General features: G+C 44.8%; 1 protein-coding gene across 2 annotated transcripts in view; it reads left to right on the top strand.

Moving 5' to 3' along the window:
* The first annotated feature begins 1,364 nt into the window (after positions 1-1,364).
* The window catches only part of mapkbp1 (mitogen-activated protein kinase binding protein 1), a 33,352-nt gene continuing 9,630 nt past the window's right edge, over positions 1,365-25,086 (top strand). The window contains exons 1-17 of one of the 2 annotated variants that reach the window (XM_071498558.1): positions 1,365-1,771; positions 7,669-7,760; positions 13,451-13,513; positions 13,799-13,856; positions 14,148-14,318; positions 14,928-15,065; positions 15,147-15,329; positions 15,850-15,867; positions 17,078-17,238; positions 19,337-19,535; positions 19,728-19,865; positions 19,952-20,160; positions 20,356-20,447; positions 22,609-22,734; positions 22,991-23,061; positions 23,671-23,792; positions 25,006-25,081. In XM_071498558.1, the coding sequence (XP_071354659.1) occupies positions 1,652-1,771; positions 7,669-7,760; positions 13,451-13,513; positions 13,799-13,856; positions 14,148-14,318; positions 14,928-15,065; positions 15,147-15,329; positions 15,850-15,867; positions 17,078-17,238; positions 19,337-19,535; positions 19,728-19,865; positions 19,952-20,160; positions 20,356-20,447; positions 22,609-22,734; positions 22,991-23,061; positions 23,671-23,792; positions 25,006-25,081 (2,037 nt within the window). In that variant the 5' untranslated portion in view covers positions 1,365-1,651. The remainder of the gene's footprint in view (positions 1,772-7,668; positions 7,761-13,450; positions 13,514-13,798; positions 13,857-14,147; positions 14,319-14,927; positions 15,066-15,146; positions 15,330-15,849; positions 15,868-17,077; positions 17,239-19,336; positions 19,536-19,727; positions 19,866-19,951; positions 20,161-20,355; positions 20,448-22,608; positions 22,735-22,990; positions 23,062-23,670; positions 23,793-25,005; positions 25,082-25,086) is intronic. The other variant, XM_071498559.1, reaches the window with a different exon arrangement.

Below are 25,086 nucleotides of genomic sequence, written 5' to 3'. Positions count from 1 at the left end.
GAGCCAGAGCAGGTTCAGCTGAGCTGGTTCTGCCCATCAGGTGTGGCGCCTCCTACAGGTCGGACTCGAACATCCTGAAGATCAGTCGGAGATTCTCACCTGGTTTATCAACAGGTTAGTGCTAGTGATGGTGGGTGAGTTGGTTAGTTCAGTGGTTGAAGCTCATCGAGCTGACTCATAAATGACAGACGCGCAGAGTGAAGCTGCAGTTTGTGTCTTTGCCGCTCGGTGTCGCTGCTGCCTTCAGTCTGCAGCGTGGCGCGTCAGTACCGCCGGAAGTCCGGAGGCTGTACCGTCAAATTAAAAGCACAGCATTGGAGTGGAAAGTAGTTTTGTCCTTAAATGTTACAAGGTTTCAGGCTAAAAACGGATTATTTTGTTATGTTTTAAAATTCAGGTAGAGACATACTTTTGTTTTTCCACTGTGCTCACTCCTAGTTAATGTAGATAAATTGATCCTAACGGACTGACTCCAAACCTGATGTCATCATGTTATTGTTGAACTCAAACAGCTTTAAACATTAAAGATGTGAAGAACAAAAAAAATTCTGAAGTCTGTCAATATTTAAAATAAATATAATTTAATCTGAACATCAGTGAATTATGTCAGTGGACTTACTGTTTTTTTTGCCTCTTTGTTGTAAATAAAAAGTAAGTTTTTGTTCTTATTTTTAAAATAAATACATCATAAGCAGTACTGGAGGAAATGCAAGAATATTTCATTACCAGTTAAAGTCCTACTTCAGTAAAAATACATGATGTAGTTAAAAGTCTCAAAGTATACTGTGAAAGTACTTTAGAAGAGCCCATCACATGATGCGTTATATATTATGACATAAATAACAGCATTTTTCTGCTGTAACTGCAGGAGGCGGGGCTTGATTTAACTACAGGTGAGTTCAGTGTCACAGAAGCCCTGATTTATTAAAACTAAACAGTTCAGAGAGAGAACTCAAAGTGTTTTTATTATAATGAACCAGTCTGAAAATCAGGAAGTATGAGGTGTGAGCGCTTTGTGTAATTTTTCTCATTTTTAGGAAATAAAGAGTTAAGTAAAGTTAAAACATCATCAGGTGTTTTATATGAAAATCTAACAAATTAACTATAGACTGTCAGGTAAATGTAGTAGAAGTATAAATACTACTGTAAGGTATAAGTACCTCAAACTGTACTTATGTTGTCCCTCTGATAATAACTTATAGTACAGTAATAGATTAACACAAATAAAACACTGAGTTTGTACCACTGTCACTTAACATGTACTGTTCTCTGTAATTAAAAATCTGATTAAATGTATTTTTCAAAAGCCTATCGGTTTTTATTGTGAAAACCCAGACAGGAAGTGATAGTGAGGTTGCCGCATGCGGTCTTGGCGGTGCGGTGCGTCAGGCTCAGTCCGGTCTGGGTCTCGTCGGATCCGCTACGTCTCTGGGTTCTTCGCTGCGGCGGAGAAATAAGATGCGGAGCAGCGGCGGAACCGGAGCCCGTGACCCGGATCAGTCCAGAACCAGAGCCAGGTCAGCTGAATCCTCCGGCCCGGCACGGCTCGGCTCACAGACGGCATGACCGCAGCAGCGGCGGTGGGGGAGAGAGCGACAGAGACAGACTGCAGCCGCTAAGAGAGGCAGCTAGCCGGGCAGCTAACAGCGCGATGACCGCGGAGGGAAGCGGCACGATCCGCAGCCGCATCAAGAACCTGCTGCGCTCCCCGTCCATCAAACTGCGGAGGAGGAGCGGCGCGGCGCGGCACAAAGAGGACCTCAGCGGCAAGGTGAGAGATTTTATTCATCAGCTGTGAAGGAAGCTGATTGGCTGGATCGAGTCAGTCCGGCTTCACTATAACTAGTTCACCGGGGACCAACGCTCCCGCGTCACGAATCAGCTGATGAACATGACGCAGGGACACAGGACCCTCTGTAACGTCATTCTAATGTTAATGCAAAACCTAATATGAACCTTCAGAATAAACGTCCTCCCATTACTGAAATGCTTGCAATTTTCTTTGTCCTCTAAAATGTCCTCTGTCCCAGAATGTCCACATTTTGCTGAAGTTTTTTTTGTCAAAGTCAAATAATGTCCTGACTTCAGTCCGGTCCGTCTACCTTGTCCACACATCGTCCTCACTGTCTGACAAACAGCTCAGGGCTCCTGTGTTGACAGTGTCTCCATGAGACGTCTTCGTCGTGTCTCTGACAGTGTCTTCCTGTGACACAGTGAAGACACAACTGAAGGTCTGTTATAAGTGTGTTCCAGCCTCACTTCAGGCTGCGCACACACATGTACACACAGGCTGCTGCTAACATTCTGCTGTGTTAGCATATTCCACACACACACACACACACACACACACACACACACACACACACACACACACACACACACACACACACACTGAGGCATGCAGCAGATCTCTGCTGTGTTTTCAGTTTGTTCAGTTCAGCTGGAAACAATAAAGAACCAGACACCAGCTTCATTTTCAGGGTCCAGATCAGATTGATGAATAAAGAACCTGAACTATAACCAGTCATAACATCATCATCATCACCATCATCACCATCATCACCATCATCAGTAACTAATGATTATGTTCATGATTTATCTGCAGATTGTTTAGTGGATGAAGTTAAATGTCCAGAGAGACGTCCTCAGATGTTAGGCTTCATGTTTCAGCTCTGAGATCAGAGCGGGCCGATGACCCGACCCACGGCTCAGCTCAAGTCTTAACGACAAAACCAGTTTGTGTCAGTTTGTCTTTGTTCAGATGAAACCGATCTGGATCCGGACAGTACGACCACAGAACACTACAACACAACAACATGACAACTTATCTGACAGTTCCTGTTTGATCTGTACCCACTGTCTCTCTCAAACCCTGGTTCTTTACCTAACCTGACCCAGAGACAGTTACCTAAAGGCCTCGCCCAGAGTCTGAAGCCCAGAGCCCGGGACGCCGACCCCCCAGTGACAGCTGCATGTTACCTGGTCTGACTGCAGACCTGAACACTTCAGTCACACAGAATAACAGACACACACTGAGCTTCCTGTCAGTCCGGTTGTTCCTGTCCGTTTGTCCCTGCAGGGCTTCCGTCCATCACAAATATCCACAATGCTTTGTGTCATATTTGAAGTGTGTGTGTGTGTGTGTGTGTGTGTGTGTGTGTGTGTGTGTGTGTGTGTAGGTGTGTGTGTGAGCAGTGAACAATAGCCCACAGTCAGTGTGTGTTTCTTGTATCTTGTGAGGACCAGTTAGTGAAACTAGGACTGAGGACATTTCATCACAGGATAAATCTGAGGGACAGAGATGATTAAACATGTTTTATTCTAGTTTATTCTAGAAGCCAGTGGAGTTTAAACTCGTCAGCACCATAGAAAACTATTTACATAAACATGGAGGTGAATATACCACCTGTGTATACTGTACCACCTGTATATACTGTATCACCTGTATATACTACCTGTATATACCACCTGTATATACTACCGTATATACCACCTGTATATACTGTACTACCTGTATATACCACCTGTATATACTGTATCACCTGTATATACTACCTGTATATACCACCTGTATATACTGTACCACCTGTGTATACTGTACCACCTGTATATACTACCGTATATACCACCTGTATATACTGTACTACCTGTATATACCACCTGTATATACTGTACCACCTGTATATACTACCTGTATGTACCACCTGTATATACTGTACTACCTGTATATACCACCTGTATATACTGTATCACCTGTATATACTACCTGTATATACCACCTGTATATACTGTACCACCTGTATATACTACCGTATATACCACCTGTATATACTGTACCACCTGTATATACCACCTGTATATACCACCTGTATATACTGTACCACCTGTATATACTACCTGTATGTACCACCTGTATATACTGTACTACCTGTATATACCACCTGTATATACTGTACCACCTGTATATACCACCTGTATATACTGTACCACCTGTGTATACCACCTGTATATACTGTACTACCTGTATATACCACCTGTATATACTGTACCACCTGTATATACCACCTGTTAATGAAATCATAACACGTCCCAGGCAGCAGGTGGTACAGTGGTAGGAACAGAGGGTTAATGGGGGCCCCAACAGTCCTTTATTGGCCCGCAGGCCCCTGCCACACAGGTGTGTGATAAATATGATGATGATGATGATGATGATGATGATTTTACCTTACCAGCTTTTTCTCTCAGTCTCCTCATCTTGTTGATTCAGTCTTTTTATTTCCGTCTGTGAGGGAGGAAACAAGCAGACGGTTGATATTTAGATGCAGCTGTTCTCGTCTGCACCGGGAGGTAACAGTTCAACACAGACTGAACTGAAAGACGAAGGTCGATCAGTCCGACACTGGATGGATGGAAGTTAGTTTCAGGTGAAACTAAGCGGTTGACATCATGACGGGCGGCCACCGTCTAACGCTGCGCGACCAAACAGGAGCTGTTAGTCACATGACGTCTGAGGATGATCAGTGGATTCTGCTGCTGTCCTGTTAGTTGACATAAGAACCACTGTGTTGAGTAAAGACTCCTTCACTCCGCCCACTCACACTCAAACAGTGACACAGTGATCAGGTCAGAAAGTCGGTGATCTTTGTGTTGGCAACGCTAAACATTTGTAAATGAAAACTTTAAGAATGTTCGACAGTGTTTCTGTAACTTGGTTTGAATCCCGAGTGATTTACTGATAAACTACAAAGTTCATGCAGAAGCAGTTCATGTTGACCCGTGTTCATAAACCCTCCTTGCTGTTGTTGTTGTCGTTTACATGATCAGCTGATCACGGTAAATATTAGCTGGTTATTGCAGGAGTGAACAGGAAGTCAGTGAGTCAGCAGGTTCATCTTTACATGATGCAGTCTGAGTGTGGGAGGCGACTGTCGGCTCAGTGGAACACGCGCTGTGACTCAGCCGTGGTAAATAAAGTCAGCTGACGATTCATCCTGATGTTTAATCAGTTTGACTTTAATGTGTCAGAATAAAACGTGAAATAAACGTGACGCCAGCCACTGAGGCCACGGGTCATATTTCAATCAAGTACAGTGAAAATGAAATGTTCTCATATAAAGTTTAAAGTGTCTCGGCCAGTCTGAGAGTTTCCTCCTGACCGACTGTCGGTGTGGACTTTAACTAATGGACACAGTCCACAGCTCCGGCTCTTGAGTCACAGTTTAGTGTCAGAACATTGTTCTGTTGTTCCACATTTACAGAACCTGATGACTCTGAAACAACTGACTGACTGACTGTAGAACCTGGAGAACAAACTGAACCTGGAGAACAAACAGACTGTAGAACGTGGAGAACAAGCAGACTGTAGAACACGGAGAACAAGCAGACTGTAGAACACGGAGAACAAGCAGACTGTAGAACACGGAGAACAAACAGAACCTGGAGAACAAACAGACTGTAGAACCTGGAGAACAAACAAGTGCAGAACCTGGTATCAAAAAGCGTTTGATACCACTGATCATGATTTATCACTCAGTAAATGCAAAGGTTCGTGGATCCGGTGTTTGTGAGAGTGAAGAAGGAGGATTGGATTTAGGTCGTGTACGATGGAAACAGGAGGTTCATGAACTAAAGACAACTACTGCTTTGTACTTGTTTTGGTTATTTCTCAAATTGTGTAAAGATTTTGTTCTTTTGTTGTTTTTTACATTTGGAATTATTCTATTCTCTTCTGTTCTGTTCTTTTCTGTTCTGTTCTGTTCTGTTCTGTTCTGTCCTGTTCTATTCTATTATGTTCTATTCTGTTCTGTTCTATTATGCTCTGTTCTATTCTTTTCTATTCTATTCTGTTCTGTTCTGTTCTGTTCTGTTCTGTTCTGTTCTGTTCTGTTCTATTCTATTATGTTCTATTCTATTCTGTTCTGTTCTATTATGCTCTGTTCTATTTTGTCCTGTTCTGTTCTATTCTGTTCTGTTCTGTTCTGTTCTGTTCTGTTCTGTTCTGTTCTGTTCTGTTCTGTTCTGTCCTGTTCTATTCTATTATGTTCTATTCTATTATGCTCTGTTCTATTTTGTCCTGTTCTATTCTGTTCTGTTCTGTTCTGTTCTGTTCTGTTCTGTTCTGTTCTGTTCTGTTCTATTCTGTTCTGTTCTGTTCTGTTCTGTTCTGTTCTGTTCTGTTCTGTTCTGTTCTGTTCTGTTCTGTTCTGTTTTGGGGAACTGTCTCTTCCACAGACAAAAACGGAGCTCAGAGATAAAACAAGTGAAAACATGAATAGGGTTTGGTGCAGAAGGAGGGCGAGTCATGTGAGAGGAGGACACACAGACACAGAACAGACTCGGTGTTGTAGTTTGATGTTAGCTTAGCACTGAACCACAGTGCAGCAGAACAGGCTGCTGAAGACATGCTAACACACTAACAGCCCTGAGGCTCACTGGCTGCAGACTGAGGAGAGAAAACCTCCAGCTGCTGACAGGAAGTCAGAGGAGTTCAGTCTCGTTTAGAGTCAGAGACACTGACAGGCTCAACTACAATCTGATTGGACAGGAGACTCGTAATGCTCGAGTATAAATCCTTCAGCAGCATGGAGCATGAAGTAAGTGTGTGTGCTGTAAAAATGTCACCATGAAATCAGGCTCAAAGTTAAAGTCCGACTTTTCTTCTTGTCAACAAATCCCATGTTTGGACTCAACCAGCAGTGTGTTAGTGTCTGAGTCGTCTCTCTGTCTGTGGCTCTCAGCTCTGAGCCCATTGGTTCCTACCGAAGACGTAAATCTGTACAAATGATGCACAGATACACAGTTTTGTCACAGCTGAGGGGAGGAGCCAAGAGGCAAAGGCAGACTGGTGCATTGATGTTACTCTAATAGAACAAATGACAAAGACCAGGCTTCCAGGTGGGCAGGGAGACAGGTAACAGGAAAGGTAATAAGGCTCCACCCACACTGACACCTTTCAGTTTTAAACTCATCTCTTCTTCTCTGTTTTAGTTGTAAACTCGTCTCTTCTTCTCTGTTTCCTCCTCCGTCCACTCTCCTCCAGAGTCTTCAGCCTCTAAAACAGAGACTTTCAGAAACTGGACCTGTTTTAGTCTAAACCTCCAGGTTGTGTTGTAGTCTGGACGGACACAAACAGAGACCTCTGGAAACGATGATGTAGACGCCCACGGTGGCTCCTGATTGGCTGTTATCAGCCTGGACTACCAGTGGTGAAACAACATGGAGAATGAATGAAAGTGTTACTGACCTTGTTGTCTCTGCAGCAGCTGTTGTTCAGCTCAGTTCTGGATTTGAACTCTACAACTGTCTCTGCTGTTCCTGCTTCAGGGGATTTACTGGAACTAAGCAACTGAGAGGAGACAACCTGCTTCCTGTTAGGAGGTTGAAGGGTTCTTGACAGGGGTTACAGACTGGTACCGGGGATTCATGAGGGTTTATATCAGGGTCATGTAGGGGGCACTGGAGGGTTCTTGAAGTGGTTCCATGTTAAGGAACTCAAGGAGTATTTAAAAGATATCTTGGGGTGTTTGAGGAAGCTCAGGGACATTTTATGGAGCCACAAAAGGGTTCGTTGTTATATAGTATATACCACTCTAATAACAGACTGACAGGCTGATGTTGATGCTACTAGTATCTGACTGTAACCAGTGACCTCTGACCTTTGTTCTGCAGGTGACCTTGGAGAAGGTTCTGGGTATAACGGCTCCAGGGAACCGAGCACTGGCCTGCGACCCCCGGACTGGACTGTTGGCTTATCCTGCAGGGTGAGAACCACTGGTACTGTCTGTCGGCTGCTCAGACTCTATCATCCTGTTCGTGCAGCTATTGTCATTGTGAAATCAGTTGAAGTGTAAACTTTGAAAAGCTTAAGTTGAAATCACTGAAGACAGCTGGACCACACTAAAAGGAGTTGAGGTGTGAGTTGAAGTGCAAACTGAAGGAAGTTAACGTGGGCTGGACTGGAATCAGTGAAAGGACTGTCAGTTAAAGTGTGACCAGTGAAAGCAGCTGAAGTGTTAAAATGAAAGCACTAAAAGGAATATCAGTTTAGAAGCATGGACAGATTATGAGACAATGGGCGCAGCTACGTAAAAGGCCCCCCACCCTCCTGTACAGGACCCCCAGACTGACAGAGACACAAAGTGACTGCAGTATGTCTGTGTGAAGTCGTTTTGTGTCTCGCTGCAGTTGTTTGACCTTTCAGGCCCCTGGTTCAGGGGCCTGAAAGGGGCACAACAGTCTAAAGGTACTTTTACTTTTTGTTGTACTTTCACTGTAGTAACTTTTGGATTCAGGACTTGTTTGGAGTATTTTACATGAACTTTCTTCTCCAGTTCAGTGTGTTGAGGTTGTAACTGAGCAGTGAGTCAATGATGTGGTTTAATGATGTGAGTCTTCACACAGGAGACTAAACCCACAGGAATGTGAGGATAAATCGGGCTGTGGCCATCGCTCTGTGGTACCTGCTCAGGACTAATGACATGATCAGATTATCAGATTAAACAGGCAACACACTCACACTCATACACACAGAGCGGTCCACGAGGATCCACGAGGATCCACGAGGATCCATGGTCCTGATACTTACCACGAGACACTGGACTGCTGCCGGTCTGTCTTTGAAGGGTTCTCCATTGAGCAAGAACCAACAAATATCTGTGTCAGGGGTTCTTAAGAGAGCCACCACATGGCCTGTGGCCATGTTTCCGGTGGTCCAAGGAATCCCACCTTATTTTCATCAGTCCTTGAAGAGTTGTGGTGGTCTTTAGGTAGTCCATGGGAGTTCTTGAGGGATGCTTTGTAGTTTATGAGGAAATTTCAGGAGTGTTTGTGGGGTCCAGGATCACATGAGGGTTCATGAAGTTCTCTCAGGGGGAGTTTCAGGACTGTTTGGGGGGTTTGTGAAGTTTCTTCCTAAGGATTTTTGAGGGTTCTTGAAAGAGTTTTGGGATCTTTAAAGGTACAGATCAACTCTGTATCTTTTAGGGAGTTTTTATTGAGTCCAGGGTAAGTTCCTGAGAAGAGTCTCAGTGGTCTTCAGGGGGTTTACATGGCTGTGATGGGTTTCCATGAGCTCTTGGGGAGTCTCTGAACTGAGGCATTCGTTGAGATTGTAAACAGACAACCAGGTTTTTCTCTCACAGCTGGAAGAGTTTCTGCAAACTGGAGGGTTGTCATGGAGATGGAGGGTTGTCATGGAGATGGAGGGTTGTCATGGAGATGGAGAGACACTTGTTTCTTAAATGTGTAGATGTGTGTTGGAGGTTTCTCTTGGAAACAAACTGATAACAATCACAGTTTGATAAATCCAGGAGCTGGAGTTTGACTGTGGACGTGTTCTGAGTCAGCAGCAGCTTGAAGTGTGTGTGTGTGTGTGTGTGTGTAAATGCTTCAGGTTTCCAGTCTGCATGAACACACTCCTCCACAAAGTAGCTATTGACTGAACTGTCTTTGTGGCTCAGTGACATCAGAGGTCAGAGGTCAAAGCTCATCCTGACACACTTTATTTTCCTGGATGAGTCTGAGTCCAGAGGAATGATGGGAATGTCAGAGGGCGAGCAGGGGAAGCCATCCAGGTCCCAGGACCACGAGTCCCACTGAGCCGTCCAATAGACAAGAGCCTGGGAGGAGCGGGAGCTACTGATTGGTCGGTTTGTGTTCGGGTCAGAAGATTCAGATTCAGTTCACGGATGAAGAGACATCAGTTTAACACTCAGAGAGAGACTGAGGGGAAGTGGGTCAGTGGAGCTACTGAGGGATGGGGGGGGGCAATGTAGGTTAATGTATGTAAAGAGAGAGAGAGAGAGAGAGACATTCATAACAAGTGTCTGGAATGTGTCGTTTTAGTGGCAGAGGAAAAAGAAAGAAGCAGACACACTGAGGTCTCCACATGTTTCTAATTATTCATATTTAATTACAGTTTAATAACGACAACCCCCCCCCCCACACCACCCCCATCCTGAAGGATGAAGGACAGAATGAAGGGAGGAAGGAGAGAAATGGATCAGCTGTTACATAAAAAGAGAGAGAGACAGAAAAAACGAGCGACAGACCACTGCTCCTCTCTCTCTCTCTGCTGCATTGCAGATCTTCGGGGGGGGCTGGGTCTGTGGTCTGTGGTACACACTGTACCTGTGTGTGTGTGTGTGAGTGTGTGTGTGTGTGTGAGTGTGTGTGTGTGTGTGTGAGTGTGCGTGTGTTGATGAGGAAGAATATAATTGGTTGCTGACTCAGCTGTAGCCGTCAGCAACACTTATCACTGAGCACGCTCTGTCTGTCAGTCTGATGACTCACACAGGGATTATACGTGTGTGTGTGTGTGTGTGTGTGTGTGTGTGCTGCATGTTGACCTGCATGGACAGGTCTAATCACTGAAGGAGCTCTGTGAATTAATATTTCTCTCAGTGTGTGGAGAGTCTACGGTGGCCTGTGAGGACACATTCTTGCTCTGGTTGTTTTGGTATTTGTAGTATTTCAGGATTTGGAGGCCTCTCCACTCATGTTAGTGTTTCCTCTCCAGTGTGTGTGTGTGTCCTTACGGGCCACCGTACTCTGGAGGTGATGGACGACAGAGTTGACAGCGACTCTGTCCTCTACCTGAGCTGAGAGAGACGGACTGAGTCTGATCAGGTGACACAGACACAACAGCACAGTCATCACCTTGATCTGTAACAGCTGGATGTGGAGATAAACAGCTGTTTGATCACATGACGATCATATGTCAGAATCTACTGAATGTCTGTTTTACTGAGTCTGTCCAGTAACAAACGAGCCCACAGGTCGTCAGCAGGTTACTATGACCCGTAGTTAGGTTCTGTTGCTAGGCGACATCTAGTGGTCGTAGTAATGATGACAGGAGCAAAGGGAAAAGTGCGGTGACGTAGTTTATAGAGCGACAAAGTCCACGTCAGGAGGAGGTTGGGGTGGATGGAGGAGTATGACCCAGGAGAGCGGTGTTTGATTCCCATGTGACAGGAGCAGTTTCTGTTGTTTCTATCATCCATGACCGTTCACTGTTGTTATTGTAACCATGACAACAAAGATCGTCTGATGTTGAGGAAGAACTTATTTTAACCCAAATCACCATCTTTTCCTAAACCTGACCAAGACATGACTGTTATTATAGTAACCATGGCAACGTGACACGTGTTTATTATTGTAATTGTCGTCGTATCAGAGGGTTGTTGGTTGATCAGGTGGAGGCCTGGTTCAGAGTGGAGGACTGGTTCAGGTGGAGGCCTGGTTCACACTGATTAAAATGAACCGGTTCTAATCCAGGGTTTAGGGTCCAGGTCTGAACTGGATCAGGATCTGGATCCCTGACCAATCAGCTGCAGCCGCAATGACCTGAACTGTCATATGATCAGAATCAGTTCAGAGACTTCAGTCCCACTGTCCCCCTTTCTCCTGGTCCTGGTCTCTGTACTCAACCAAAACTCAAACCTCTGTGTTCTGATTGGCTCCCACCTTTTCAAAGAGAATCGGTGATGATGTCACAGGTCAGCTGAGATCATTACCTGCTGTCACCTGGTCGAGTCCAAACAAAAAACCACCTATTTCTCCTCTTCTGTTTGTTCTGCTGAGAGGTCAAAGGTCAGACAGGGCTTTGATGTGACACCTGGACTGCTTTCACACACACACACACACACACACACACACAACACACACACACAACACACACACACACAGATGCAGCCCTTCACACATAAAGACAAATAAAAAACAGAGAAGAAATGTTTCTCTCACCTGCTCTGTCAGGACATTTAACCTGTGATGGTCTGTGGGCTGATGGGAAACGGTGTTTGTTCAAATCTTTTGATGAGCAGTGACTTTAGGTCGTTCGGTCTCTGATTTTAATAACGAGCTGGTTTAATTCATTTAAACTGAGTCTAACGTTATTGTTGTGTGCATCTTTGTGTATTGTGTCATGTGTGTTATTATGTTGTAATAATTACTGTAAATGTGGTTCATCAAGACCCAGGAGGAATAGACACAAAAATAAATACAGAAGAAAATCCTGATTTAAAAAAAAGAATAAGCTACAGACCAGAACCTGAAGTTCTGGTTCCACTGGTTCCTGGAAAAACTCCTCAGGGAGAAAATACCCACACAGACACACAGACACACACACACACACACACACTGCTGTATAAACAGTGTGCAGCATTAATGAGTCTCTGTTTGGTGACTCAGTTTGTCCGACCTGAACCAGATCAGACTGCTTCCCGCTCATACTCTGAGACCACAGACTTGACCCCGACCAAGCTGGGCCTGATCCTGGTCTGGATCTGGTCAGGTTTTATTCCTCAGTGAATTTAATTCATAGTTCAGTATAGATAAAAACCTAAATCAGACCCCCCCTCCCCCCACCAGGACTCCTGGTTCTTCTGGTATCTGATATATGTTTGGACTCATTGTCCTGTTGCAGGATGAATCTGGACCACAGTCCATCTATAAACCTGGATGTGGACTCTGGGTCTGAACAGTGAAGCCTGAAGAGCCTTAAAGCTGCATCTCTCTACTGACCATCAGGGGGCGACTCCACTGGTTGGAAACAGAGTCTGATTGTATTGAAGTCTATGTGAAAATGTCTCCACTTCTTTCTGATTTATTCCCTCAGGAAACGTTTCCTGATGAGTTCATGTCTCAGTCTCTAGTTTCAAGTCTTCTTCAACACAACATGATGTTCAGTTTTAAATTATGATCCATTTAGAGGAAAATAGACCATAAAGCAGGGGCTGCATTAGGACGGGGCTACTGTGTGATTGACAGACTGAACCTGACAATCAGGATAGAGGACTCCACCCCTCACTCCTCCTCAGCTCCACCTTCTCCTCCAAATATGGTTTCTTCTGGTTTCAAAAAACCAAGATGGCGACGGACAAATTACAAACTGAGGCTTCAAAACAGCAGCTCACAAACCAGTGGGTTCACATAATGTGTTTGTGTGTGATCTGTAGCACCACACAGTGGACACAATTAGGACTGCAAAACATGCCCCACATGGCTGCTGCTGCACAGCCTCTGCAGGACATCTCAGTCCATGAGAGCAAAGGGTGACGGTCGCTGTGGTGCAGTGAGGGTCCAGGACCATGAGGGTCCAATACTGTGAGGGTCCAGAACTGTGATGGTCCAATACTGTGAGGGTCCAATACTGTGAGGGTTCAGGACTGTGAGGGTCCAGAACTATGAGGGTCCAGGACTGTGAGGGTTGCTCAGTGCTGCTCTACAGTACAGTCACCCATCAGGATCTGGTTTGTTCCAGTCATACAGATGTTGTGACTATTACATACAAACAACAACACAACAACATGTTGCTGCTTCACATTCAGACTCAACACAAACAAAACATCAGTCAACACAGAGCAGCTCTGTGTGTGTGTGTTAGTGTGTTTAATGAGTGTGTGTGTGTGTGTGTGTGTGTGTGTGTGTGTGTGTGTGTGTGTGTCTGCAGGTGTGTTGTCGTTCTGCTGAATCCTCGGAAGAACAAACAGCATCACATCTTCAACACCTCCAGGTAAAATCTCTTCAGCCAATCAGCTGGCAGCTCACAACAGAAGGTCACATGATGTAATTCTTCCACGTTTTAAAGGATCCTGTTGTGTCCCTGTGTCATGTGTGTTTTGTTGTGTGTCACTGTTTGACTCTTGTGTGACAAACAATCACCTTAACAGAGATGTTGTTATTTTGTTTGACTGAAACAACTACATCTCCCATGAGTCATAGCAGCAGAACAAAGTCAGCTGTTGCTGTGGTTGTGATGTAACAGTGAAATTGTCATGTGACCTGTGTGTGTCTGCAGGAAGGCCATCACCACGTTAGCCTTCTCTCCAGATGGGAAATATGTTGTGACGGGAGAGGTGAGTCACAGCTGTTTGCACATCTGGATCCTGTGGTCTCAGACCAGATCCACGTCAGCTGGACTCTGCTGTGGGTCAGGGACAGGGTCAGGGTTAGAGAGGTCTGAGAGCCAGAGCCCACAGGTGTCAGACCTGTGACAGGCGAGCAGGGTATTGAGGAGACATGACTGAAGCCAGGCCCCTGATACCAGATCAATTTATTTATTGATTAATATCTGATGATCAGCTTCACTGTTCTGATCAGTTTTATTTACACCTGAACCATCACGAATGTTGTCCCCCCCCCCCCAGAGCGGTCACATGCCGGCAGTGCGGGTGTGGGAGGTGTCGGAGCGTCTTCAGGTGTCTGAGCTGCAGGAACATAAATATGGCGTCTCCTGTGTGGCGTTCTCTCCGAACGGGAAGTACATCGTCAGCGTGGGATATCAACACGACATGATGGTGAACGTGTGGAACTGGAAGGTACCTGAGCTGCACTGACACACCTGTCACAGGTGGACTTCACTAGTTCTACTTGATTGATTTCATAGACAGGTCATGTGATGACACTTTTGTGACATCATTGCAGGCTGACCCTCCCCCTTCACCTGACCCTCCCCCTGCAGTACCTGTGCAGCCCATAGGATTAACCCTGAGCTCAGTTTACTCATAGAGCACATTTAAAAACTACACAGTCTGGTCATGTGATCTCGCACTGTGGAGGGCAGGTGTGATAAACAGACCTTCACAGGTAAGACACAGGTGAATCACAGGTGACCTTAGAGCACAGTGACGTTAACCCTAACCCTAACCCTAACCCCCCCCCCTTTAAACTTATTTATTTGATCACTTTATTCATGTTAATTAACACATATGTTTGTGTACAGGTGTGTTTACCTGAGTGTGAATGTTTCTCATCATCATCTCTTCTGAAACACTGATGGGATTTTTTGTCTCTCTTGATCTGATGATAATGTATATTATGATTTGGCGCTATACAAATAAAATTGAATTGAATTGAATTGAATGATTGATGTGTGTTTGTTCACCTGCTGACAGGTGTTGTTGTTGTTGTTGTGTGTCTGTTTTCAGAAAAACATTGTTGTTGCAGCCAATAAAGTTTCCAGTAAAGTGACAGCCGTCTCCTTCTCAGACGACAGCTCCTACTTTGTTACCGCTGGCAACCGCCACGTCAAGTTCTGGTACCTGGACCACTCCAAGACCTCGAAGGTTCACCTGTCAGCCATTCACCTGTTGGTCAGAGGCCACTGCTTGGTGACTGTGAGCACTAATCATGATGTGTGTGTCCAGGTCAACGCCACCGTCCCTCTGCTGGGGCGTTCAGGGCTGCTGGGAGAACTCAGGAACAACTTCTTCAGTGATGTGGCGTGTGGGCGGGGCCGGCAGGCCTCCTCCACCTTCTGCATCACCTCCTCAGGTCTGCTGTGTGAGTTCAATGACCGGCGACTCCTCGACAAGTGGGTGGAGCTCCGGGTGAGTCAGAGCGCTGCCTTCACAGAGGTGGGAGTATCTCCACCTGCTCAGGTGAGGATAGTGCAGTCCTGCAGGAGGTGTGGTCTCAGCACGATGATGTCAGCACCATGATTGTAATGATAGATGTGACACATGGTCACTGATGGTACTGAAACCACACCTGTGCTGGGAGCTGATGACCTGCAGGTGACAACATGACCACACCCCCACAGGTGTTCTCAACAAAACCTGACACCTGAATCTGTAGCAGACGTTTTGAGTCGGGTCTCAACATGATGATGTTTCTGTGCTGGGGAGCAGACGCCCTCTAACACCCTCCTCCTCTGTCTCCTCCTCTGTCTCCTCCTCTGTGTCCTCTGCTTCCTCATCTGTCTCCTCTGCTTCCTCCTCTGTCTCCTCATCTGTCTCCTCCTCTGTCTCCTCTGCTTCCTCCTCTGTTTCCTCCTCTGCTTCCTCCTCTGTTTCCTCATCTGTTTCCTCCTCTGTCTCCTCCTCTGTTTCCTCCTCTGCTTCCTGTCAGAGAGTCGACTCTTCCTCAGTAAGTCGTCATCTCACCTGGACTCACAAAGTGATGTATCATCCTGTTCATCCTCCACACTCTGAGTCACAGAGGACCATGAACGCAGCATCACCTCCACCAGTGTCCAGCAGCTACTCACAATACACAATACTGCAGTACGAGTACTACACAGTCAGTACTGCAGTAAGAGTACTGCAGAGTCAGTACTGCAGGAAAAGTACTGCAGAGTCAGTACTGCAGTTATAGTACTACACAGTCAGTACTGCAGTAAGAGTACTACAGAGTCAGAACTGTTCCTGCAGCAGTGTGGAGGAGGCGGAGCAGCAGGTCAGAAACACCACCTCCTTTGTGTGAACCTCCTCCTCAAACATTCTCTGACTTCATTAACCTTCAGTGTTTGTTTCAGACACAGATGAGCTCAGTGTAAACACAAACACAACTTATCTGATTCACCTTTATTTTGAAGGGTTTGCTTTAGCCTCAGACAGCTTCCTACAGGAAGGAACATGAAGTGTCTCTAAGGAAAAATGAAGTAGATGTTGTAGTCTTACACCATCCTGCAGCAGATCTGAATCGGGGTCAGAGGTCACAGAGAACGCTGGAGCAGTGCGACTCTGGGCCTGAGGTCATGTGATCTGTGAGGATGGAGCGTGAATCAGACAGTAGACTGACACAGTCTCATACACTCATGTCTGTACTTCTACACTTGTGAGGACCGTCAAAAACAGGAAGTAATAAAACCAGAATCAAATCAGTTCACACGGAAGAAAATTCGTTTTCAGAAAACAACATAAAATACAAACAGAGAGCAGAAAAACATCTGGAGGAAACCAGATGTGGTGGCAGCAACAGGAAGTCAGATACAGATGAATGAACTGAAGGGTCAGTTCACCACTGGGGTCACATGATCATGACCTTTAAAAGACGCTCTGCTGCAGTTATGGTGACAGTGACACACAGCGAGCTCCTGATTGGTCAGATCTACGACCCCGGAGCACAGCTGCTGTAGCTCGTTAGTGATGTCACAGAGTTACAGAGTCTATCAACACAAATGATGTAATAATGAGTCAGACTGGCTGATGTCCTCACAAAGATAGATGTACCAGAGCTCACGCTCACCTTCATCTTCATGGCGTCCTCATATCTCAGCGTTTTGAGTCGAACATGGTGAGTTCATGATGGCGTGACCCTGACTCACCTGTCTGTCTGCCCACCTGTCTGTCCTCAGACGTCTCAGGCCACCTGTCTGTCCGTCACAGACGAGCTGATCTTCTGTGGTTGTTCTGACGGGACGGTTAGAGCTTTCAGCCCCGTCAACCTGCACTTCCTCTGCACTCTGCCCCGCCCACACTTCCTGGGAGCTGACATCGCCAGTATGGTGGATGCCAGGTAAGGACACACCTGACAGGACACATACATGCTCCAGTACAGTTGTGTATTAAACTGTGTTGTGTCACATGATTTTGTGCAACTTGTGTCACAATTCAATTAAATTTTATTTGTATAGCGTCAAATCATAATATACATTATCTCAAGGCACTTTACAGGGTAAGGTCGAGACCTTACTTTGTTAAAGAGAAAAATCCAACAGTTCCCACAAAGAGCAAGTGCTTGGCGACGGGGGGGAGGAAAAACTCCCTTTAACAGGAAGAAACCTCCAACAGAGGTTTCTTCTCTGTGGGTGGGGTTTCTTCAGGGTGGGGGGGTGTGCCTCGACCAGTTGGGTTTAGGAGGAGATAAAAAAGGGGGGGTGGGGGAGGAGAGAGGAGAAAAGAGAGAGAGAGACCAGGAACAGCTGTATAGGTAATGGTGTTATCAATAATAATGACAGATAACAGTGGTTAATAGTAATGATGAGTAGTGGTGGATCTGGATCCTGCTGCTCCCGAGGCAGAGAGACCTGCAGAATGAGGAGAGAGAGAGAGAGAGAGAGAGAGCCCAGTGCATCATGGGAATCCCCCAGCAGTCTAGCTCTATAGCAGCATAACTAAGGGATGGGTCAGGACATACCCGAGCCAGCCCTAACTATAAGCTTTACTAAACAGGACAGTTTTAAGCCTGATCTTAAAGGTAGAGAGGGGGTCTGCCTCCTGAACCCACACTGGGAGCTGGTTCCACAGGAGAGGAGCCTGATAGCTGAAGGCTCTGCCCCCCATTCTACTCTTACAAACTCTGGGAACCACAAGTAGACCTGCATTTAGAGAGCGAAGTGTCCTATTGGGAAAATAGGGAACTATAAGCTGTCCAAGGTACGATGGTGCCTGACCATTAATGGCTTTGTAGGTGAGGAGGAGGATTTTAAATTCTATCCTGGATTTTACAGGGAGCCAATGCAGAGAAGCTAACACAGGAGAGATGTGATCTCGTTTCCTAGTTCCTGTCAGTACTCGTGCTGCCGCATTTTGGATCAATTGGAGGCTTTTTACTGAATTTTTGGGACATCCTGACAATAAAGAGTTACAGTAGTCCAGTCTTGAGGTAACAAATGCATGAACTAGCTTTTCAGCTTCCTTTAGACACAGAATGGGTCTGATTTTTGCAATATTGCGCAGGTGGAAGAAGGCTGTCCTAGAGACTTGCTTTATATGTGAAGTAAAGGACAAGTCCTGGTCAAAAGTGACACCAAGGTTTCTGACTGTAGCACTGGAGGCCAAGGTGATGTCATCCAGAGTCAGTATATTATCACATAGTGTATCTCTGAGGTGTTTTGGGCCAATTACAATAACTTCAGTTTTGTCTGAATTTAAGAGTAAGAAATTACTGGTCATCCAGGTTTTTATGTCCTTAAGACACACCTGAAGCTTGGCTACCTGGTTAGTCTCACCTGGCTTCATGGATAAGTACAGCTGGGTGTCATCTGCGTAACAATGGAAATTTATCTGGTGCCTCCTAATAATGTTTCCTAGAGGAAGCATATATAGACTGAAGAGCATTGGTCCTAGCACAGAACCTTGTGGAACTCCATGACTGACTTCTGTGATGATAGAAGAGTCATTATTAACATGAACAAACTGGAGTCTATCTGACAGATATGACTTAAACCAGCTTAGTGCGGTTCCTTTAATGCCGACCATATGTTCTAGTCTCTGTAATAGAATCTTATGATCGATGGTGTCAAGTGCAGCACAAAGATCTAGAAGGACAAGTATAGAGACAAGACCATTGTCTGAGGCTATGATGAATAATAGGATGTTCTGGCTTTACGGAGGCTTTTTTTATACGCCAATAGGCTGTCTTTCCAAGCCTTTAGAGATTCTTCCAGGTTAGTAGAACGCCACCTTCTTTCTTTGCTTTAAAGCTCGTGTTTCTGAGTTGTACCATGGAGCTAGCTAGCTAGATAGGTCAGTTGGGCATGTAGATGGGTTACCACGGAAACCAGACACATCAGCAGGCTTTTATTCATCCCACAATCCTGCAGCAAGGAACTCACACCTCCCTCCTTCACCCACACCCCTCCCCCACTCCTGCTCCTCCTCCTGCCCCTCAGTCAGCTGTTCTCCTGCAGGTCGGAGGCTCGGTACCCAGACACGGTGGCGGTGACCTATGACCCCACAAACCGCTGGTTGTCCTGCGTCTACAACGACCACAGTGTTTATGTTTGGGATGTCCGAGACCTCCGAGACCCTCGCAGGGCGGGAAAACTGTACTCCGCCCTCTACCACTCATCCTGTGTGTGGAGTCTGGAGGTCAGTGTGTGTGTGTGTGTGTGTGAGTGAGATCCTTTATGTTCTGATTAAACAGGTTAAAGCATCAAAAAACATAAAAACCACACGTGTTTGAATCTGTTTTAACGACCTGCACCTGAACATCAACGGATCAACCACCTCAACTTAAGGTAAAGAAAATGAGGGGAGCACCTGCTGCTGTGTCTCCTACAGGTGTACCCAGAGGGGGGAGGAGGAGGAGGTGAGGTGCGTCTCCCCCCCGGCTCCTTCCTGTCCTGCTCCTCAGACAACACCATCCGACTGTGGAACATCGACGGACACAACGTCCTCAACAGGAACATCCTGAGCCACGTAGGATAACAACACTTATACATTTATACATCTATATTTATATTTACCTGTACACCTGTACACCTGACTCTGACCTCTGACCCCAGGACCTGCAGAAGGTCATTTATGTGGATGATAATATAACGAGCCTCCTGGACACGGAGAGCATCACTGTTGCCAGTGGCAACACAGAGAAGGCGGGGTCGTCGGGCTCAGAGGGGCAGCAGACTGATCAGAGCAGGGCAGGCATTAGGACCCTGAGAGTCAGTCCTGATGGACAGCACCTGGCCTCTGGAGACCGTATGGGGGTCCTCAGGTGAGGAGGGTGTGGACAGACAAGCAGAGGATACGAGTCATAATGACCCAGTGACACTGCTGAGGCATAATGGTGTGTGTGTCTGTGTGTGTGTGTGTGCATGCGTGCGTGTGTGTACGTGTGTGTCCGTGTGTTTGTGTGTGTATGTGTGTGTGTGTGTGTGTGTGTGTGTCCATGTATGTGTGTGTGTCGTAGGATCCATGATGTGGACAGTATGGAGGAGATCCTGAATGTTCAGGCTCATGACTCAGAGATCCTCTGCCTGGAGTTCTCCAAACCAGACACTGGTGAGAAACTGTTACTGTGTGTATTGTATGTCAACACAATATACACAAAAATAATATACACTCTATTACATACAACATAACAACACAACAACAACAAAATTTAAAAAACACAATATATAACACAATAGAACATTTTACAATACACAACATAATATATACACAATATACTGTATAACCTGACAATATAAAACAAAGTGTGCACTTTATTTAAAACAACAAAGAGATTTTCATTCAATATAGAAACAACATGTAACTCAGTAATATGCAGTATATACAATATTTAATAGTTACAATATCTATTAACATTAAATCCATGAGGAATATACACACAACAAATAGTATAATGCCACATTACAACACACACGCACACACACACACTAATAAAAAAGGCCAGTGAACCTCTCAGCTGTGTTTAAAGAGTTTAAAAGCAGAAGTGACATCACTTCCTGTAGATAAAGCTTAATTAGACTATGTGTCAGATGTGTTCCTGAGACCTTCAAAATAAAAGCAGTGGGGATACTGAATTTCCTCCTGTAATGTTTTGATGAAACCTTTTTGTTAAAGGTGAAGAAGAAGAAAAAAGAACTTCCACATACTGAAGAAATAATCCAGGTTCTTCTCTCCAGGCCTGTCATGGTCTGTGAGGCCTGTAGGGGGCGCTGACAGCACTCTGTCAGATACAGTGTCATTAATGTGACACGTTCAGATTCTGTGATGTCATAAGTGACCAGTCATGAAACTGAAGCGTTTAAAACTGTAATGGACAGATTTAAAATATCCTGCTGTGGTTTTACAAGAAAACAGAAATGTGTTAATGTGAGTTCATGTGTTCATTGTGTGTGAGTTCATGTGTTCATTGTGTTTGAGTTTGTGTGTGTGTTCATGTGTTCATTGTGTGTGAGTTCATGTGTTCATTGTGTTTGAGTTTGTGTGTGAATTCATGTGTTCATGGTGTGTGTGATTTCATGTGCTCATTGTGTTTGAGATTGTGTGTGAGTTCATGTGTTCATGGTGTGAGTTCATGTGTTCATGTTGTCTGTAAGTTCATGTGTTCATTGTGTGTGAGTTCATGTGTTCATGGAGTGTGTGAGTTCATGTGTTCATGGAGTGAGTTCATGTGTTCATGGTGTGTGTAAGTTCATGTGTTCATTGTGTGTGAGTTCATGTGTTAATGGTGTGTGTGAGTTCGTGTGTTCATTGTGTGTGAGTTCATGTGTGAATTCATGTGTTCATGGTGTGTGTGAGTTCATGTGTTCATTGTGTATGAGTTCATGTGTTCATGGAGTGTGTGAGTTCATGTGTTCATTGTGTGTGAGTTCATGTGTTCATGGTGTGTGTGAGTTCATGTGTTCATTGTGTGTGAGTTCATGTGTTCATGGTGTAAGTTCATGTGTTCATTGTGTGAGTTCATGTGTTAATGGTGTGTGTGAGCTTGTGTTCTTTATGTGTGTGAGTTCATGTGTTCATTGTGTGTGAGTTCATGTTTTCATTGTGTGTGAGTTCATGTGTTCATGGTGTGTGTAAGTTCATGTGTTCATTGTGTGTGTGAGTTCATGTTTTCATTGTGTGTGAGTTCATGTGTTCATGGTGTGTGTGAGTTCATGTGTTCATTGTGTGTGAGTTCATGTGTTCATGGTGTGAGTTCATGTGTTCATGGTGTGTGTGAGTTCATGTGTTCATGGTGTATGTGAGTTCATGTGTTCATGGTGTGAGTTCATGTGTTCATTGTGTGAGTTCATGTGTTCATGTGTGTGAGTTCATGTGTTCATTGTGTGTGAGTTTATGTTTTCATTGTGTGTGAGTTCATGTGTTCATGGTGTATGTGAGTTCATGTGTTCATTGTGTGTGAGTTCATGTGTTCATGGTGTGAGTTCATGTGTTCATTGTGTGAGTTCATGTGTTCATGTGTGTGTGAGTTCATGTGTTCATTGTGTGTGAGTTTATGTTTTCATTGTGTGTGAGTTCATGTGTTCATGGTGTGTGTGAGTTCATGTTTTCATTGTGTGTGAGTTCATGTGTTCATGGTGTGAGTTCATGTGTTCATGGTGTGTGTGAGTTCATGTGTTCATGGTGTGTGTGAGTTCATGTGTTCATGGTGTGTGTGAGTTCATGTTTTCATTGTGTGTGAGTTCATGTATTCATGGTGTGTGTGTTCTGACAGGTCTCCAGTTATTAGCCACGGCCAGTCGGGACCGTCTGATCCACGTCCTGGATGCCGGCAGCGAGTACAGTCTGCTTCAGACTCTGGATGAGCACTCGTCCTCCATCACAGCCGTCAGGTTCGCAGGTGAGTCTCATCACCTGCTCTCAGTGTGGACAAATGATCAGAAGCCATCGTTATAAATCAGCGATGAGTCCACGATGACAGTGATCAGTGGTAGTGATCGCTGTAATACTGTCACCTGTGTTAGATTCGATGTCAGTACGTGAGATGACTTTGACTTCATCAGCGGTTGAAGTGTCGGCAGGTAAAGGTGTTGATAGAAGTGAACTGTGCTGTTGATGTTCATCCTCTGACATCACCTTTTTCTTGTGTCCATCAGCCAATGACAGCAAGGTGAGGATGATCAGCTGTGGAGCCGATAAAAGCGTCTACTTCCGCACTGCTCAGCAGGTGAGAGCGACACCTGAGTGACATCACTGTCTGCAGGGGAACATCTGAGAACATGTGTCCGCTCAGTTTCAGCTCAGTGAAGCTTTTCTACAGCAGTGGTGTCGCTACGTTTTCTTCTTCTTCTGTGTTAAATGTTGTCGTCTCTTAACTGAATGAACTGTGATCGGACTCTCAGCGATGATCCACAGGAAATCTTCTCAGTGAGAAACAATCATCCATTTTTCAGTAGTTATCAGTTAATATTAAGCCAATCAATGAGTGAATACATGAATGAATTGACAGGAAGTGTATGAAATGTGTTTGTGTAGCTCTGACAGACAGAAACACATCTGAACAGTTTCAGTGTGTGAATGTCGCCGTTTTATTAACACCTTTAATATTCATGTTATGTGATTACAGGTTATTGATCATTGATTTGTTTGTTCATTATGACTTGGTGTTCTCTGCCGTCAGTTAGACTGAGTGAAGCAGCAGAGACGTCACCAGTCACCTGTTTTTTTTTCACCCCCCACTTCCTGTCATGAGTCACCTGGTCACCCCCCAACCTGACCTGCTGTCCTCTCTTCCCTTCTTCTTATTCTTCTTCTCCTCTTCCTGGCGTGTGGTCAGGTGGAGGGGGGGCTGGAGTTCACTCGGACTCATCATGTCGTCAGGAAGACGACTCTGTACGACATGGACATTGAACCGACCAGGAAGTACGCAGCAGTGGGCTGTCAGGACCGCAGCATCAGGTGACACACACACCTGTCTGAGAGAGTGTGTGTCTGTTTGTGTGTATGTGTTTAATCCACCTGCGGCTTGAACAAACACGTCTGCATCAGGATTACCCAGCAGGCAACAGGAGGGGTATTAGGATTAATGCCATGATGCTGTCTTCTTCTTCTTCTTCTTGTTCTTCTCCTCTAGATGCACTCACACTCACATACACTGACAAACACACACACGCTTTTTCATTTGTTTTTGTTTCATTTAATAGTCAGTCAAATTGTGCTTGACAGCAAGAAGAACTCCAATGTCCAGAGCTTCACACCAGCACGTGAAAGCACCACAGTCATATAGACACAGTTTGTTTGTCTGTTTGTTTGTCACGGTACACAAGAGAAAAACAGATGTTAAAATAAAAACAGGTTAAACATGAGGAAAGAACGATTCTGTCAAAACAGAAAATAACTTCAGTCAGCATTCATTCATTCATCATTTATTCATTCATTCATTCCTGACTTCAGACATGACTTCTACCTCAGACCTTCATCCACCTCTTTTTTCCTTCTTGCTCCAGATTCATAAACATTAATATGTCTCTATTGAATCTCAACTAATAATTATTTTCATAATATTCTCCCTGTATAATACAGCTGCACAGTTCATACTTAAAGGCATATGTGTCATCATATTATATATATTAAAGCACTGTGAGAGTTTTTGTTATCATTTTGATTTATCTATGAAAGGTTAACAAGCAGCAAATCATTTGATACCAACATAACAAGCATTTTCCCTTTTAACCCCCCCAGACAGTAAAAAAGATGTCAACAATCATTAATTACACACAGATAAGCAGAGACAGAACAACATTAACATTTCTGCAGCTGCAGTGTCTGCAAAATGTTCTCAGTTCTAAAATACAAACGTACGACAGAAGGCTACTGAAATAACAACAGAGGCAACAAATTGAGCTACAGGATCAAAATCAGTGAGGAGACTCTGGGAGAGTTTTTTTTCAAGAGTGATTCCACTGGAAATGTGATTAAAGTAAAAATAAATGTACTGCAAAGTCTTAAAAGCTAAAATACAAATGAACATCCAAACAGCTCCACTAACAAGTCAGAGAAAACACATGGACAGTTACCACAGAGTGATGATGACGAAGATACAACAGAATTATTATGAGAGCAGTACTGATGGATTGTTGTTTATTATTTCATCCTCCTCCTCCCCCTGCAGGATCTTTAACATCAGTAATGGTAAGCAGAAGAAGTTGTATAAAGGCTCTCAGGGAGAGGACGGCACTCTCATTAAGGTAGG

Source organism: Trachinotus anak, unplaced genomic scaffold (assembly GCF_046630095.1).
Source record: "Trachinotus anak isolate AG129_WGS33_773 ecotype Australia unplaced genomic scaffold, CSIRO_AGI_Tana_v1 ptg000015l, whole genome shotgun sequence".
In the NCBI taxonomy this organism is placed as follows: domain Eukaryota; kingdom Metazoa; phylum Chordata; class Actinopteri; order Carangiformes; family Carangidae; genus Trachinotus; species Trachinotus anak.
Note: the sequence above shows the minus strand (reverse complement) of the source record. Positions and strands in the feature narration are given on the sequence as shown.